Source organism: Hylobates moloch, unplaced genomic scaffold (genome assembly GCF_009828535.3).
Source record: "Hylobates moloch isolate HMO894 unplaced genomic scaffold, HMol_V3 SCAFFOLD_1, whole genome shotgun sequence".
Classification (NCBI taxonomy): domain Eukaryota; kingdom Metazoa; phylum Chordata; class Mammalia; order Primates; family Hylobatidae; genus Hylobates; species Hylobates moloch.
In genome coordinates, this window is record NW_026652276.1 from 215080021 (window position 1) to 215092925 (window position 12905).

Below are 12905 nucleotides of genomic sequence, written 5' to 3' on the forward strand. Positions count from 1 at the left end.
CTAAGAGGAGTCTCAGGGTAGGGAGGAAACAGCTGGAGACAAAGAAAGGGGGTGTAGCGAAAAGAGATGAAAACAAGAAAGATAAGCGAACAGAACAGACCTAAGAGAGAAAAATAACAGAAGAGATTGAGAAAAAGAAAAGTCAAGTGGGGCGCCCACTGCCCCGCCTGCAGAGGGCGAGCACGCGCGGAGGAGACTACAGGCCCCAGAATCCTTCGCGGTTCCCCTTGCCTGGGGTCAGCCTCCTAGGCAACCCCGCTAAACAAGATGGCGACCTCCAAGAGGGCTCTCCTGAGGACCAGAGCTGCCTCTCTCCTGAGAGGCTTGGGCAGATCCCGAACTGGAGCCCGATCGTTACAGTTTCGCGCAGAAAAAGAGCGTCAGCGTTGCTGGTCTTCTTTTCCCATGGGGCAGAAGACGAAAGGCAGGTCTAACATAGCCTCCTCCTACCTGCTCCAGCAGCTCATGCACCGCTATCAGGAGCTGGACGCGGACGGAGACGAGGACCAGGGCGAGGGCGAGGCGGTATCCGAGGAGTCCTCAGAGTCCGAAATGCTGAATTTGGAGGTGTGTCTTCCCCCCAACCCCGTACTCCCTGGCTCCCTCGTCCAGCCGTCAAGCCCTGCTACTTCAGCGGCAGCTCCGCGATGCACCCCCACCAGCCCGAAGCTTCCCACACCTTCTCAGGCTCGCCTCCAGGAACACCTCCTCCCCCTCTTTTCTTCTCCTGTCTTTTACCCCGTTTTCTCACCCCCTGCCTGAAATAGCTCTAAATATCTCCTTTCTTTTTTTCATTAACACATTTAATTTCTTATGAGTCAAGTTAACACAGCGTCACTTTGAAAGAGTGTCTAGATAATTGTCTGGGAATTATGGCTTTAGCTTTTTCAAAATTATACTTTGACAGTATTGTGAGTAGGCAGAGTTCATCTCTGACATTGCCAGCACCTGTTGCCCATGGCTATGACATACTTCCACACTCTTCCTCAGTTCTAGTCCCGTCAGCCTCCCTCCAGGAAAACAAAACAAAAAAAATCTGCTTTAGAAAGTGCTTCTTCAAAGACTAAGTGACCGAAAAGTTGAATACATTGCGTCTCTCAGGGGCATATGCCTTATACAAGCAACATGCACACACACCAGAAAAGCGCCTTAGAATGTTCAAACAGCCAGCTCATTGTGGGAGTATTTTAGGATGTGGGGAATGTTCCCATCATCCCACCCGTATTGACTGGGATGGCGGCTTCACGTTTCACATGACTGCGATTCCCTCCTTTCTACAATACCTCTTCTGACCACCACACAATTCCTCTTCTTTCTTATGCTTATTATCGTCCTTTTCCTTTCTTAGTCCATTGCTGTCTTCTTGTCCTTTTCCACTTCTCATCACATCACTTTTTTTCTCTTGGCTTCTAATAAATTGCTTTCTTTCAAAAGCGTAATTTAATTTGCTTCCTTTCTATTTTATTTATTTTTTTGAGATGGAGTCTGGCTTTGTCACCAGGCAGGAGTGCAGTGGCGCGATCTCTGCTCATTGCAAGCTCCACCTCTTGGGTTCAAGCGATTCTCCTGCATCAGCCTCCCGAGTAGCTGGGACTACAGGTGTGTGCCACCACGCCCAGCTAATTTTTTGTATTTTTAGTAGAGACAAGGTTTCACCGTATTAGCCAGGATGGTCTTTGATCTCCTGACCTCGCCATCCGCCCACCTCTGCCTCCCAAAGTGCTGGGATTACAGGCGTGAGCCACCGCACCCAGCCTAATTTGCTTCCTTTCAATACACTGTTAGGTTCTTCTCTTTGTCTTGACTGCCAGGAAACTTAGATTCAATAGTTTTTCTTAATTTCAAAATTTTCTTTAGGTTTTTTTCTCCCCTTTTCCTCGGCAGTATAAATTGCATGAAATTCTTTTCAGAAGTAAATATAATATAGAGAAGTAGAATATTTTCTTTTCTTTCTTTTTTCTTTCTTTCTCTTTCTTTCTCCTTCCTTCCTTCCTCTCTCTCTCTTTCTTTCTTTCTCTTTCCTTCCTCCCTTCCTCCCTTCCTTCCTTCCTTCCTGCTTTCCCCTCCCTCCTTCTTTCCCTCCCTCCCTCCCTTTCTTTCTTTTGTTTTTCCTTCCTTCTTTCCTCCCTCCCTTCCTTCCTGCCTTCCCCTCTCTCCCTCTTTCTCTTCCTTCCTTCCTTTCCCTCCCTTCCTCCCTCTCTCTCCCTCCCTCCCTCCTACTCTCTCTCTCTCCCTTTCTTTTTCTTTCTTTCTTTCTTTCTTTCTTTCTTTCTTTCTTTCTTTCCTTCTTTCTTTCTTCCCTCCCTCCCTCCCTCCCCTCTACTCTCTCCTTCCTGCCTTCCTCCCCCTCTTCCCTCCCCTCCCCTCCCCTTCTCTCCTCCCCTCCCCTCCTCTCCTCTCCTCTTCTCTTCTCTTTCTTTCCAGGGTCTTACTCTGTCACCCAGACTGGAATACAGTGGTACAGTCACGACTCACTGCAGTCTCAACCTCCTAGGCTCAAGTAATCCTCCTGCCTCAGCCTCCTGAGTAGCAGGGACTATAGGTATACACCAAAGTGCCTGGCTAATTCTTGTATTTTTTGTAAGAGACAGGGGGCCTTGCCATATTGCCTAGGCTGGTCTTGATCTCCTGGGTTCAAGAAATCTGGCCACCTCAGCCTCCCTAAGTGCTGGTGTTACAGGCATGAGCCACTGTGCCCAGCCTAGGATATTTTCAGCGCTCTCATTATGTGATATTCTTCTCATCATGTGATATTCCTCTTTGCATCTTTGCATCTATTCTTAGTCACCTTTTCTCTTGGAGGCCAAACATATTTCTGTGTTATGCCTGTTCCCGTTCACAAACTCCTTTCCTCATTTGTCTTATTTCTTCTTAGTCTCTCCTCTCTAACCTGCGGTGTCTTCTGTTACTCTGAATACTGATCTCGCTCTCCACACACACAATTTCCCATACTATTAACATCTTGCATTGGTGTGGTACATTTTTACAATTGATAAACCAATACTGATACATGATTATTAGCTAAAGTTCATGGCTTACGTGATGGTTCACCCATTGTGTTGTGCAGTTCTATGGGTTCTGACAAGTGCATAGCGTTATGGATCTACCACTGTAGTATCATACAGAGGGATGTATTTACTGCCCTAAAAATGCCCTGTGCTCCGCCCCTTCCAAAGGCTTTGCATTGTTTTTCAAAATAATACCCAAATTCCTTACAGTGTCCCAAAGGAGCTAAATGATCTCACCCTTATCTCCCAAACTTCAGCTTCCACCTCTGCCTCTCCTGCTCGCTGCATCCCAAAGCCACCCTGGCCTTCTGGCTCTCTCTTGAATAAGCCATGCCCATGTCACCCTAAGGCTTCTGCCCTAGCTGTTTTCTCTTACAGGAAAGTTCCTCTTCCAGGTCTTCACATGGCTGGCTCTTCCCTGACTCCGCATCCTAAGTGGGATCTTTCTTGACCATTCAACCTAAACCAGGCACTCACCATTACCTCTCCTTATTTTATTTTCTTCATAGAACTTGCCAGCATTTGAAGCTGTCTTGTTAGTCTGCTTGGGTACTTGCATACCACCTATCCGCCCCATCTAGGTCCCACACAGGGACCTGATCAGCCTGTTCACTGTGGGGTCCCCAGCACTAGAGCATGCCTGCCCCATAAAGGGTTGATAAACATTTACTGAGTGAATCAATGCATAAATGAAAGAATAATAAATGACTAATGCCATGTAAAAAAAAAAAAAAAAAAAAAAAACCACTTGGGTTCCCCTTCCTTTGTAATACCCTGTTCACTTTCAACATTTGGCCTGTTTTTTTTTTCCCATCCTCATACCCCATTTTGTCTTTCCTCTTTTTTTACTTCCTTCTACGTGAGCTAGTTCCCATTAGTTTTGCTTAAAGTTGACCATAGAAAGCTATTAATTATTCTGTTCATTATTACTTCTTTTGTCTTTTGTTGATTTACTTTGCTATCTTTAACAGTGACTGTTGCAAAACTCTAGCAGTGTTTTTTTCAACTTTGAGATGTTTGTATGGTTTCCACCAGCTTCCCCCCCAGAAGAATTCACAAATGAACCACCAGTATACTTTGTTATTCTAATTAACTCATAGCTCTTCGGCTATGGGGTTCATTAGCACCATTGTTAATCTGTCTTCAGTATGCCATTAACAAACCATAGAAGGGGTTGGCATGAACTAGCTATTCCTTTTTGGCTTGTAAGACACATGTGGAACAGGTTCATTATTTCTTCCATTTACATTCTAAATATTAATTTTGTGTTTTTATTCTATTTTGGTTTTTCGTAGTATTGCACACATATTAATATGCTAAATAAACTGAAACAAAGTTTTAAAAAGAAACATTTGGAAATTCATGTTCAGTGATTTATTATTCCCATCTTAGCCTGTTATTCCCAGCTTAGCACCTTGGCAATGCTATCATGGTCACAATGATTATTGAGTGCCTTTAATGCAATTTGCCTTAAACCTCAGAAGCCCTTATGAAGTAAGGGAGGCAGTATGGACCACCTGTTCAAAACACTGCCGTTGGAATCAAAGATTTGTGTTTGATTTAGCCTTTTGTTAGTTGTGAGATCTTGAGCAACTTACTTAACCTCTCTCATTCTTAATGTGGGAATTATAATAATACTTAAAGAAATGTGAGAAATAAATGAGATCCTATATGTTAAATGCTTATCATAATATATTTTGATACAGTTAATAATACAAATAGTAACTTAACATGTTTTTATCTGCTAACTACAGCCCATTAAGTGATTTGATTAATTTAGCCTTCATTGAACAAGCATTTACTGAATGATTGCTATGCAGAAAGCACTCTTTGACTGTACAGAGCAGAAGTTTCTGGGCCCAAAAATTGATGCATGAAAAGCACTTCTTTTCAGTCCCTTAATATGGATAATAATACCTACTCCTGTGATAGTTATGAGCATGAAATTTCATAAGAAACTCTATATTTAAAGTTCTTACTATAATGTCTGATACAGAATAGGCTTTCAAAAAGTTAAAGCTGCAATAAATAATAACAGTAATGGTAGAAAAAGATGAGAACATGATTGAAGACATACATGGTCCCTGCTCTCAAAGCGAGATAAGAATGTGAGTAAATCATAGCAATTCAGCATACCTGTAGTATGTCTTACAGAGATGAGTACAGCTGACAGCTGGATTGCAGGGACATGGAAGACTTCAGGGGAAGGAGACTCTTGCCTGGGTGGAGAGGTGGTGTGTGGGCAGGCAGGTGGCAGCTTTTCCTACCAATGAGTTACAGGTGAGAACAGAAGAAGCCTCCTAGGTAGGGGTGAGATTGTGGAGGGCACTGTGATGTTGTAGGAACACAGACTTGGTTCTCTACACAGTGGGGAACTGCTCTGTTGGCCAGGTGGTATTAGATTGGAGGATGGTAATACTGGAGGCAAGGAGAGCAGTGAGAAGATTCTAGGAAAATCCAGGGGCAGTGAGAAGAGTTGTTATCTATCATAGGAATCAGGGACAGATGGAGCTATGCATTAAGAAGTTGGATATATGAACCATATGACTGGAAATCAGGGGAGGGATCTCAGAGTAGGAGACATGGGAATCATCACCACTAGATTCTGGAAAATCATCCAGGAAGGGATGGGAGGGAAAAGGCCACGAATAGAACCATAAAGGTACAGATACCAAGGGTATTTAAGTGGTAGGCAGATGAAGAAGCAGGGAAGAAAACTGGGAGGGACTGGTAAGAGAAGTATAAGGAGAAAGAAGACCTATATGATAGGGAAGCCAAGAGTCTCAAGAACATGATGATGGGGTGCAGTGGCTCATGCCTGAAATCCTGACACTTTGGGAGCCAGAGGCAGGAGGATGGCTTGAGGCCAGAGTTTGAGACCCATCTAGGTAACATAGTAAGACCCTGTCTCTGTAAAAGAATTTTTTAAAAATTAGCTGACCAGTCATAGTGGTATGCACCTGTAGTCCCAGCTACTTGGGAGGCTGAGGCAAAAGGATCACTTGAGTCCAGGAGTTCAAGGCTGCAGTGAGCTATGATCATGCCACTGCACTCCAGCCTGGGTGACAGAGAAAGACCTTGTCTCAAAAAAAAAAAAAGAAGATGGGAATGGGTTACGCTACAAATAGGTTAAGTGGGAAGAGGCCTAAAAAGTGCTCTTTCATTTTGCCTGTTTGAGGGTCATTGGAGACATTGGCCCATGTGCTTTTTATGAGGTGGTGAAGTCAGGAGGCTAAGTGAAGTTGAAGAGTAGTTGGGAGGCGAGGAAAGGAGAACTAAGGCATAAAAAACAAACAACTCCAGAGAAGATTGATTATTAAAGGAAACTCTAGTTTATAGCTAAAGGAACCTGCAGGACTGAAGAAAGCCTCCGTAGGACAGAAGAGTCTAACACACTTGTATAGCTGGAGTGGGAACCACAGAGAGTGGTGGGTTCAAAACACAGACAAAAGGGGGCAAAAATGGTCCCTGAGGAAAGAGAAAGGGGTGGGACCCTGAGTAGAGAGAAGGCACAGTCTTCCTCTAAGACCTGAGTGAGAAACATTAGGACAGGTGCTCCTAGGAAGCTGAGAGGGTTAACAGCTGAGAGCTTCCGCTTTGCTTCAGAAGTAGAAGAGAAGGGCATTAGTGGAGAAGATGACAAAGGAGTTGAGGCACTGCACAGCTTGAGAGTTATGGAGAGATGGGCTAGTCAAGAAGGGGAGTTGAAAAGGGGCTGATGAAGAATGGGAGACCGTTTCATAGCAAAGAGGCCCAGCTGAAAGTCAGCTTTACAGGGACTCCAGGATGCAGCGTTGTGGGGTCTTCTCCAGCCCACTCAGCAGCTAGGGGGCAGATGAGGTGCATTCATTCATTCAGCCCATGTTTGCGCACTCACCACGTGCGAGGCACTGTTTGCCTCCTTCACATTTAGGCTTCAGCCATCCTGAACCTTCATCGTTCTCTCAATGGGCCATGCTTGCTTTTGCTTTTAGGATTTTGTACATGCTTCCCCTTTTGCCTGTAATACTATTTCTTCGCTTGCTTTTCAGCCTTATCTTCCCTTTTGCCAGAGTAACTCACAAGTTGGGTCTCAACTGAATTGCTGTCTCTCCTAGGAAGATTTTGCTAACCTCTTACTCCACCCTGGTACTGACATACAATGGGGGCCCTGCTCATAGTCAGCAGACACTGCTTATCTCTATTATAATCTTTATCAAATCCAAAAATTGCTTGCGTACTTGTCTGTCTCCCAGACTGAACTGTAAATCCCTTATGGACTGGCACCATATCTGTTCACTGATTCACCATGTCTTATCCATTGAGCCAAGCATAGTGGCTTGCATGTGCTAGGTATTCTATAGAGATTTTTTTTCCCCCTGATGAATGATGAACATGACACAGTCCTGCCTCAATGCAGCAGTTGATTGTGAACTTGATTCTGATTTGTATATGGATGGGGTAGTTGCAACCAGGGGACAAGGATCAGAGACTTGAAGATAGAGAGAAATTGAAATCGCGTATGGGGCCTGGTGCGGTGGCTCATGCCTGTAGTCCCAGCACTTTGGGAGGCGGAAGTGGGCTGATCACTTGAGCCCAGGAGTTTGAGATCAGCCTGGGCAACATGGTGAAACCCTGCCTCTATAAAAAAATTATAAAAATTAGCCAGGTATGGTGGCACATGCCTGTAGACACAGCTATTTTGGAGGCTGAGGTGGGAGGATGGCTTGAGCCTGGGAGGTTGAGGCTGCAGTGAGCTGAGATCACAACACTACATTTCAGCCCAGGTGACAGAGCAAGACCATGTCTAAAAAGAAAGAAAAAGAAAAAAAGAAATTGCCCATGGGCTACCCAGTAGGGAAGGGAGTATAGTCAGAAGGGAACAGATAGACTCTGAAAAAGGTGTCTATCTGTGAATAGACTGGAGATTTTGTTGTGGTCAGTGAACAAGTTCAACAGGTGCTAGATAGGTTGAAGGATAAGCAATTGTGGGATTACAGTGGAACACTGGGGTCTGAGGTTTCCAGGGTGGAGCAGTTTAGCATGATGACTAAGTCCAGGGCATGGCCATGAGAGTAAGCTATCTGGAGCTGAGGCAGTAAAGAATTGTGTATGTGTGCATGTGCTGGCAATAGGGTGTTGGATGGCCATCCATAGGTATTCTGAAGCCACTCAAGATAATGACGGGAGCTTGAAAATGACCGAAGACTGGAAGGAGAAGACATGATACTGCCAAATGTCAGGAACCTCAGGAGGTGTGAGGAGGTTATTGTGCAGAGTGCTGCCTTCCCCAAGGAAAAATGATGACAGTGTGGCTCATCTCCATGTCAATGGCTAAGTTGAAAAATAAGCATCCACCTGCTCTAAGCTAGTAAGTGAGGATGCAGTGTCTTCATATTTCCAGGAAATGGAGGGGGCCAGAGGAACTTCAGAGGGCTAGGTGGAAAGTTTGGAGGGAAGGTAACATTCCTTCCCAGGACTTATATAATAAATTAGAACTTTATTTAGAAAAGTAAATGTGTTTTGCCCATTTTGTGAACAGGCTGATTGGCATAGATGAGTGAAACATTAAGATGTAGAATTTCTGACTTCATCAATTAGTAGCAACAGAAATCATCATTTATTGGGAACACTATGTTGCACATACTGTGCTGTGAGTTTTATGTCCATTTTTTTTTCTTTCTCCAAAATATTAAAAGAAGGTGTTGGGAAGGAATGACTTTCCCTCTACTCTCCTAGCTTTTATAGCTGGATCTATAGAATAAACTGACAACAGGTAGATTAACAGTAGAAAATGTGTTATACATGTATTAATTTTGAATAAATTTGTAATGTTTGTGGGGGACATTGCAGGAAAAAATAAAAGTGAATAATCAAAAAAGCAGTGAGATTTCAGATGTTATGTACCATCTCAATAGGGGAAGGGGAGAAGGGATGCAGGCCACTTAGGGGAGAGTAAATGCTTTTTAGGGAATGAATAGTCCCTTAGAAAAACAGATGTGAGGTATGAGAGTTTGTGACAAAGTCTGTCTGAATGTGACACTGACTTCTGGTCTCCTCCCCTGGGTCGGTAAAAGTCATTCTTCCGTGTTTGATGAAACCACCAGGGGCCAGGGGCGGGAGGAATTTAGGACAACTGAGTTTCTTTTGGAGGATCTGCCTTTAGGCAGATAAAGGGAGTTCAGAAAGAGCCTTTCCCTGCGTTTGCTGTTTGTCAAGTATCTTCAGCTCAAAATAATCAATATACCAACGTGGCATATTTTAGAGTGACATGTCCTGAACTTCTTCAAAGATAATAACATTTCCTATTTATAGCTGAAAACTATGAGGCTCAGTGAAAACTTTACCTCCCCAAAGTCACACATCCAAAATGGCAGGGCTGGGGTTCAAGCCACACCTGCCCAATTCTGAAGCCATGTGCTGCCTCCATGTAGATGGTATTTACTTCCCTGAATCAGTGGAAACTTGTTGGGAAATAAACTCTTTTTTTTTTTTTTTTTGAGACAGAGTCTCACTCTGTCGCCCAGGCTGGAGTGCCGTGGCGTAATCTTGACTAACTGCAAGCTCCGCCTCCCGGCTTCACGCCATTCTCCCACCTCAGCCTCCCGAGTAGCTGGGACTACAGGTGCCTGCCACCATGTCCGGCTAGTTTTTTTGTATTTTTACTAGAGATGGGGTTTCACCATATGAGCTAGGATGGTCTCAATCTCTTGACCTCATGATCCGCCCACCTTGGCCTCCCAAAGTGCTGGGATTACAGGCGTGAGCCACAGTGCCTGGCAAGAAGCTCTTTATAATAGCACAAGCCTACATGCGTATGTCCTCAGTACCTACAGCCGGAGCAGCATTGTTGGTTCCTGAATTCATATACAGGACTTAGAAAAAGCGTATTTTGCCATCGTAATCTATGTGCTAGTCATGGTTAGTTATATTGGTGTGACTGATGTGATCACTATGTTTTGTGTCTTCATGTTGATGTCATTGTTAATGTGTTGGTCATTATGGAGTTGAAGGCAGCACAAACATAATACTGACCCACCTGTTATCTTTTTTGTCTGTCATTGTTGGAGGAAGGGCATGTCAGGGTGCCATTGGTTTATGTGATGTCTATAGACCAAGGGCCAACCTCCTTATGGAAATGATCATCACCTTTTTAATAATCTTGTACATTTTATAAATCTAGCAACATTGACTAATAGGAAGTGAACTGAAGGACCAGTTTTCTCCAGCAAGAATACCAGATTTAGAGAGATAATTGCCTTAATTTGATGTAACCATCCTTTGGGGTGTGGGCAAGCAGTCAAATGGTTAGGGCAGTTTGGGAGAATTGCCCTGGGACTGGACAGATTGGGATTTTCATTCCAGCTCTGTCACATACTATCTGTTTAGTTTCAGGCAAGTTAAACTCCAAACCTTAATTCTTCTGTCTGTAAAGTGGAGATAAGAGTACCTATCTCAGTGTTGTCCAAAGGATTCAATGAGTTCATCCACTGAGAGCTGTTAGTACGGTGTCTGGAATAGAGAACCACTCAATCAATACTACCACTGATACTGCTGCTTCTGCTGCTACAATGTTCACTCAACTTTGAATGCCTAACACAAGTGACCATCTGAAAAAACCAGTGGCAATGAAAACATTGATTTGGCAGATAGTTATTTAATTATATGTAATACATATATGTTATCAACACAGAATTTTTTGGGGGGTTGGTAAATTTTGGAGGGCTCAGCTCCTGGGTATAAAATATACTAAATAAATGCTGGATATGACAAGATAGATTGTTTCTCTTCTAATGAGAGTCTTTTCTTTGTCTACCTTTCCGGGTTTTTTACAGGAGGAATTTGATGGGGTCCTGAGAGAGGAGGCTGTGGCCGAAGCACTCCATCACTTGGGGCGCTCAGGCTCTGGGACTGAGCAAGTCTACCTCAATCTAACTTTATCAGTGAGTACGACAAAATCTCCATTGGCTGGCTACAGCTTGACACTGGCTAGACCATATTCATTTTCTTCAGTACTCTTAGCTTTTGTGGTGGCAGCAAACCTTGGAGCCTCGCATTTGATGGAGACTGGTGACAAGAGATATTTATGTAAATATTAGACTTCAAAGAGCCCTGACCAATCCAGTAATCAGTCCCCCAAATTTCTTAGTTTTCATTCTCTTCACACTCTATTTCTTTCATCTTAAGTAGTCTATATTATAGTAATCAATGCTTTCTTTCCAGGAGGTTGAATTTGATTCTGTAAAACCAATCAAAGACTCTTTAAGAATTTTCTCTCTGATCAGTGGAAGAAACACTAAACTTTATATCTGAATCCAAGGGAACAAAGTATTTTGATATTGACTTTCCCCACTAAGTATGTCAAGAAATAAGAGGCTTTGAGCTATATCTTACTTTCCAAAAGATACCTATCATTAAAGAAAAAAATCTATTATTATTCATCAGTTTTTAAGATTTCAGTACTCGTCATAGAGTAGCACAAAATCTTGGCTTCAATTTTATCAAAAGAAAGGCTGTAAGAGCAAACTACTGGGAATACTTGCTTCTTTCCTCATTTTGTTTCTCTGTAGTCCTAGAAAAACAATTTAAGTCCTTTTGCCTCCTTGTACTGTAAAGTATTAAATATTCATTGGAGATCCACAGAGTAAATTTAAGTACATATGAGAAAAAAAAACGCGCATTGAAATTTTACCATGGCACCGTGATTTGGCGAGAGGATATATAATTCACTGTAAGCCTGTTCTATCTTGGATTTGAATGAGTAAACTAAGCAAGAAATGTTAAGCTCTTTTCACCTTTGCTAGTTCCATGGGCATGTCCTTCAAGGTCAGCATATTAAAACAGTAATCTTTTTCTATTTTCACTTTATAACATTTTATGGATGACTCACCCAGTCAGGCAATAACATACAGGGAGCACCCTGTATGCATTGCACTGTGTTTGACGCTGGAATATGGTATATAATTCCAGCAGCCAATGCATCCCCACACAAGCCCCTTTCAATCAATATTCTACTTCTGTAGGTAGTGCTATGCCTTAAATTGATCTACCCCAAAAAGCAATCCTTTAAATCTTATTTCAGCTGGATGGACTGAAGCTTAATTTATTTTGCCACTGACCTCCTTACATTAGAGATATTGCACGTTGAATTACTTTGACTTAATAACCTGTCTTACTGAATACATTTTCTTAGAGTTGCCTGGTTTGGTGATTTTTTTTTCCTTTATGTCTTACTTATGTTACATGTTATCTTTTTGCTTTCTCTTATTACTTGTGTACATCTCTTCTCTCCTACCAAAGTCATAAGTTTCTTAAGGGCACAATATAGCTCTCTTCCATCATTGCATTTCTCTTCATGCCAAGCACAATGCCTTGTACATGGTAAATATTCAGTAAGTGTTTATTTATTATTACTGTTCTAGCGGCCTTCATTAAACAATCACCATTATTCTATATGAGAACGTGCTTATAATGACTCTTCATTGGTTTGCTTTGTTTCTGACTCTGCCATCATGACATAAAACAGTCATAGAAGTCTTTGTTCCACTCAACCAAATTCCCCTCAACCTCACCTGAAGTTAACTAGAATCAAGATTTCTTGGAAAGAATTTTGGACAAGGATTCAAGAGACTTAGATACTACTTCTCTGTAACTAACTTGCTGTGTGATTTCAGGCTATTAACATACCTCTCTGTACTTTACATCCCTCATCTCTAAATTGGGAATAAGCTGCCCTACAGATTTCACAGGTGTGTTTGATCAGATGCGATTATTGTGAAAGAGCTTTGAAAATGAACCTGGTGAAAGTGTAGGTAGTATTGTTATTAATGATCTCCTGATGAGGTGTGAATTCTCTTTAAAACTTCATTTAAATTCTCGACATTTTTTTTCTTTTCTTCTACTAGATAAAGGCCTTGT

At 42.6% G+C, this 12905-nt stretch overlaps 1 protein-coding gene across 6 annotated transcripts in view; it reads left to right on the plus strand.

Annotated features, from left to right (window-relative positions):
• The first annotated feature begins 239 nt into the window (after positions 1-239).
• LRGUK (leucine rich repeats and guanylate kinase domain containing) overlaps positions 240-12905 on the plus strand; it is a 157178-nt gene continuing 144512 nt past the window's right edge. For 3 of the 6 annotated variants that reach the window (XM_032753545.2, XM_058426861.1, XM_058426879.1), the window contains exons 1-2: positions 240-567; positions 10823-10930. In XM_032753545.2, the coding sequence (XP_032609436.1) occupies positions 268-567; positions 10823-10930 (408 nt within the window). In that variant the 5' untranslated portion in view covers positions 240-267. The remainder of the gene's footprint in view (positions 568-10822; positions 10931-12905) is intronic. The other 3 variants (XM_058426871.1, XM_058426864.1, XM_058426875.1) reach the window with 1 other exon arrangement.